At 33.5% G+C, this 4,158-nt stretch overlaps 1 protein-coding gene across 1 annotated transcript in view; it reads left to right on the top strand.

Moving 5' to 3' along the window:
- LOC106878967 (KRR1 small subunit processome component homolog) overlaps nt 1-4,158 on the top strand; it is a 42,003-nt gene that overhangs the window by 13,780 nt on the left and 24,065 nt on the right. The window contains exons 5-6 of the mRNA XM_052967756.1: nt 133-216; nt 1,915-1,971. Of these exons, the coding sequence (XP_052823716.1) occupies nt 133-216; nt 1,915-1,971 (141 nt within the window). The remainder of the gene's footprint in view (nt 1-132; nt 217-1,914; nt 1,972-4,158) is intronic.

The following is a 4,158-nucleotide window of genomic DNA, read 5'->3' as shown; positions in this document are numbered from 1 at the left end:
ATATATATATATATATATATATATATATATATATATACATATATATATATATACATATATACACACACACACACATACACACACATTTTCCACATTCTCTTTCATAACTATTCTATTTATCTACTTTTTCAGGCAATTGAATTACTCACTAACTGTTATGTATTAGTTCAAGGAAACACAGTGTCTGCACTTGGAACATTTCGAGGAATCAAAGAGGTTAAGTTCATTTGAATTATTGCTGAAATTTGAATTTCTTTTAACTGCTTGGTCTGAGGAAGAAGTAGTGTGAGGCATAACCTTCACAGACCCTCCCAAGACCTGTGAGATTGATCTAGTAATGTTCCTCTTGAACCTTTGTAAGTCAACATTTGAAGGAAAGGGAGGAATTTCCGGAGGAATGATGTTCTGGGAAGGAAGGATTGGGTGGAGTCAGCAACATAGTGTAGTGAGAGGATGAGAGATGAGTGGGTTAGGAATGCCTGGGTGGAGGCAGCAAGAACCCAGCTAGCTCCGAGAAGCAGAGGCTATTATAGTAGCTATAGAAACAGCAGTGAGAGGAGACAGTGTATTTGTGGATGAAAAGGTGGAACATATGTATGTGCAGATACGGCTTTGTAAAGAATTTTTATTTTGCAATCATGTGTTTCTTGATTCAATCTCTGTGCATGTCACCTTGAACAAGGGTCTCCTGTTGTTTTTAGTTGACCATGTGCCTGGCTCTGTGTTTACTTTTATCTGTGTGGAAAATTCAAACTCTAACTTAGCGCTTTTGTTAAAAAACAATCACTAAAACAAGAACCTGGAGTAAGTCCTAAAGTTGATTATGATTGACAGAAAAGAAATTACATGTTGGTAGTGCTCTAACATATAGGTAGGCTATGGCAGGATTTGAATTCACAACAGGGCAAATACCACAATGCATCTAGTCTAATGTTCTTACATTGCTTCTAATTCATTACCTTGAATTGGTACATTTTTTTTATTGACACCCACAAACCCCTTCCCCTAAAGGTTGAAAGGCTGCATTGACCTCAGCAGGAATTGAACTCAGGGTGCAGAGGCTTGTAACAACTACTGTGAAACTTTCTATCTGGTACTTTAACAACTGGCCACAGTTCAATGATGGATACCAATAAAAGAATATTAATGTTGCAGCTGATGTTTTAGAGTAAAGGTTGATTACATTAACTAACAAATATCACTAATTAGGTTGAGGTAACTGTCACAGATATTTGGTGGGAACTGAAGGCATACTTTAGAAAATTGGTTTAGTGCTTTTAAGCTCAAATGCAGCCTGGAGGTGAACATGATTTCTTAATCCTCTTAGGTTGATCAACTTTTCTACTATCTCAGGTGATGGGATGCAAAATTATCTATTTTAAAATGTCTGTGTTTCAATTAAAACATTTGATAATAGTTTTATACAAAAAATCCTGTAAGTTATGTTCCAAACACGCTGGATGTGTTATTTTTAAGCATGTTATTTTACCAACATACTCCAGGTTATTAGTTTTCAAAATTAATTGAAGAGTATATTTCATGAGAAACATGATCACAAAATGATTTTAACAAGTAAAACTACATGACACAGCAAATTACATACTGATGATCTGGTTTGGTGCATCTCATTTCTGAGTTCATATCCTTATATCTATTAAGAAAATATCACTTCATTTATTTAGCTCTGCAGAGTTTAACCTTAAATCAACACTTACATTTGATTTATAACTCCCGAGGGTTCTCTTTTGTTTTGTAGACACCTTTCAAACCAGTTTTATCTGCTAACCAGTTCCTGTGTAACTTCAATAAGTGTGGCACAAACTGTAGTTGCTTATATTTATGACTAAAACATCAAGTATAATGGGACAGCTTTCCTATATGATGTAACTGATTTTATTCTACTTCTCTTTTTAGGTACGGAAAATAGTGCTAGATACAATGAAAAATATCCATCCAATTTATAATATCAAGGTATGTACAACATTTTATATGTATTTCCAATATTATATATACTATACTATCATACCTCTGCCATTAAAATGACGAGTTTTATTAATGATAGTAAATGGCACATCAAAACAATGGGAGAAACTGCTGATAAATGTCAGCAGTTGAGTAATATATGTACATATGCAGTATTGAATCACTTGAATATTAAGGTTGTAATGTCTTGGTTGAAAATATTATCTTCCATGTAATATAAGCATATATATATGAAATGTATATTTATATATCTATAATATAAATCCTGTTCTGTATGTGTGTGTGTAAAAGATTATAACGGCTGTATTTTTCAACTGCTTTTCTCCAAACTGGGAACATACATTACTTATGTTCCAGGGATGGTTTTAGACTCTTAAAATCTTTCACATAATGAGTAACGATCCCCCTGGGGCAGAAAACACCCTTTCCTGGGTTACGTGGAAGAGGATTCAGAAATTGATTGTCTCCCTTACAACCATCGGTCATAAAGAAAAAAATATTGCTTTTTATATTAGATTCACATCTTTGAAAGTTTTTAAAAATATCTATTTCTTGTTTTCTAGCACCAGTGATGTCAATATCTCTCTATCCATCTCTCTCTATATCTATCTGTCTATATCTTATCTATCTTATTTGTCTAACTGGCTAGCGCTCTCTCTCCCCCCCCCCCTCTCTATATCTCACTCATTCTCTATTGTTTTCACTTTTAGTTCAATTGCTAACAATGACAAATTACTGACAGAAAGAAGTTCACATTTACTGATAGAAGTAATTTCATCCATAATTTACTGACAGACGTAACTTCATAAATTTCACTTCAATCCGTACACTTCGTGAAATTTGTCTACACATTTCTTATTTACTTTTGCAACATTTTGTGTTTTTTTGTTGTTGATGGAATTGCTGATAAAAGTAAGTTCATAATTTACTGACAGAAGTAACTTCAAAAATTCACTAAAATCTGTACACTTAGTTAATTTCCCTAAAAATTTGTTATTTACTTTTGCAACGGTTTTGTGTTTTTCTGTTGTTAGCGGCTTTTTTCTGGTTCCTTTGATACTGCCTCTTTGGTTCACTGACAAATTTCACTTCAACCTGTACAATTCTTTATTTTCCATAAAAATTTCTTATTTGCTTTCTGCCCATTGTATTAAGAAATATAATTTCCATTACCCAGTTATTTTCATTGTTTACTATTTTCTATATACATATATCACCATGCCTAGAAGGAAAGTGTCAAATTTTTCTACAATGTCAAGGTCAGCCAAAAGAATATCTCTGTCTATGGAAAGAGAGACAGCTGCAGAAAGGGAAGCATACCAAGAAACAAATAGACTGTGCACTACAAAAGCCAGAGCATCTCAAAGTGAGGAACAGAGATATGTAGAGCTGAAAAGGAATAAGATCTCCACTGCAGAATGAAGAGCAGAGAAGCAACTTCTATGAAGCAGCTTTCAATTACGATGCAGCAGTTCATTATGCAGTTGACACTAGAGTTTCCATTGGTGCAATGACAATGAGTGCATTTATTGTAAAGCAAGCAAGGAAGTGGCTTGGAGAAACACCTGCACTGTGCTGCAGTGGTGGAAAGGTTAAACTTCCTGCAGTCCCCCAACTGCCTGAGCCATTGAAGAAACTGTTGTCATTAACTGACCAAGATTCCAACCACTTCTAAAACAAAATGAGACAATACAATGTTGCACTACAGATGACATCATTTGGAGCCACAAGAGATTTAACTGAGCCAGGATTCATGCATACTTTCAAGATCCAAAGTCAGATTTATTATTGGATTAGCTCTCTACTACCTCTGTCAAATGAATCACCAAAATTGGCCTTTCATTGTTTATGATCTGTACCTGTTTTTATGCTTACGAAATAAGCTACACAAAACGTGTTTTTGAATTATGTGTATTTACTTTATATATACAGTGGGGGGAAATAAATATTCGTACATGTCAAAATTCTTTATTTAATTTCTAATGAGCATAAATGGGATATACCAATACTATATTTGCATACACATACATAAACTAAGAATATGCAAAAGAAACTAATAAATTATAGTAACTAATGAATTTATATACAAATATAAATATTTAAGGGTGAAAAAAGTATTCGTACAGAACATAAATAACTGATAATTCTGATTTAATACTTTGTAGCATAACCATT

Source organism: Octopus bimaculoides, chromosome 5, assembly GCF_001194135.2.
Source record: "Octopus bimaculoides isolate UCB-OBI-ISO-001 chromosome 5, ASM119413v2, whole genome shotgun sequence".
Taxonomy (NCBI): Eukaryota; Metazoa; Mollusca; class Cephalopoda; order Octopoda; family Octopodidae; genus Octopus; species Octopus bimaculoides.
This window is presented reverse-complemented; position numbering and strand designations above follow the sequence as displayed.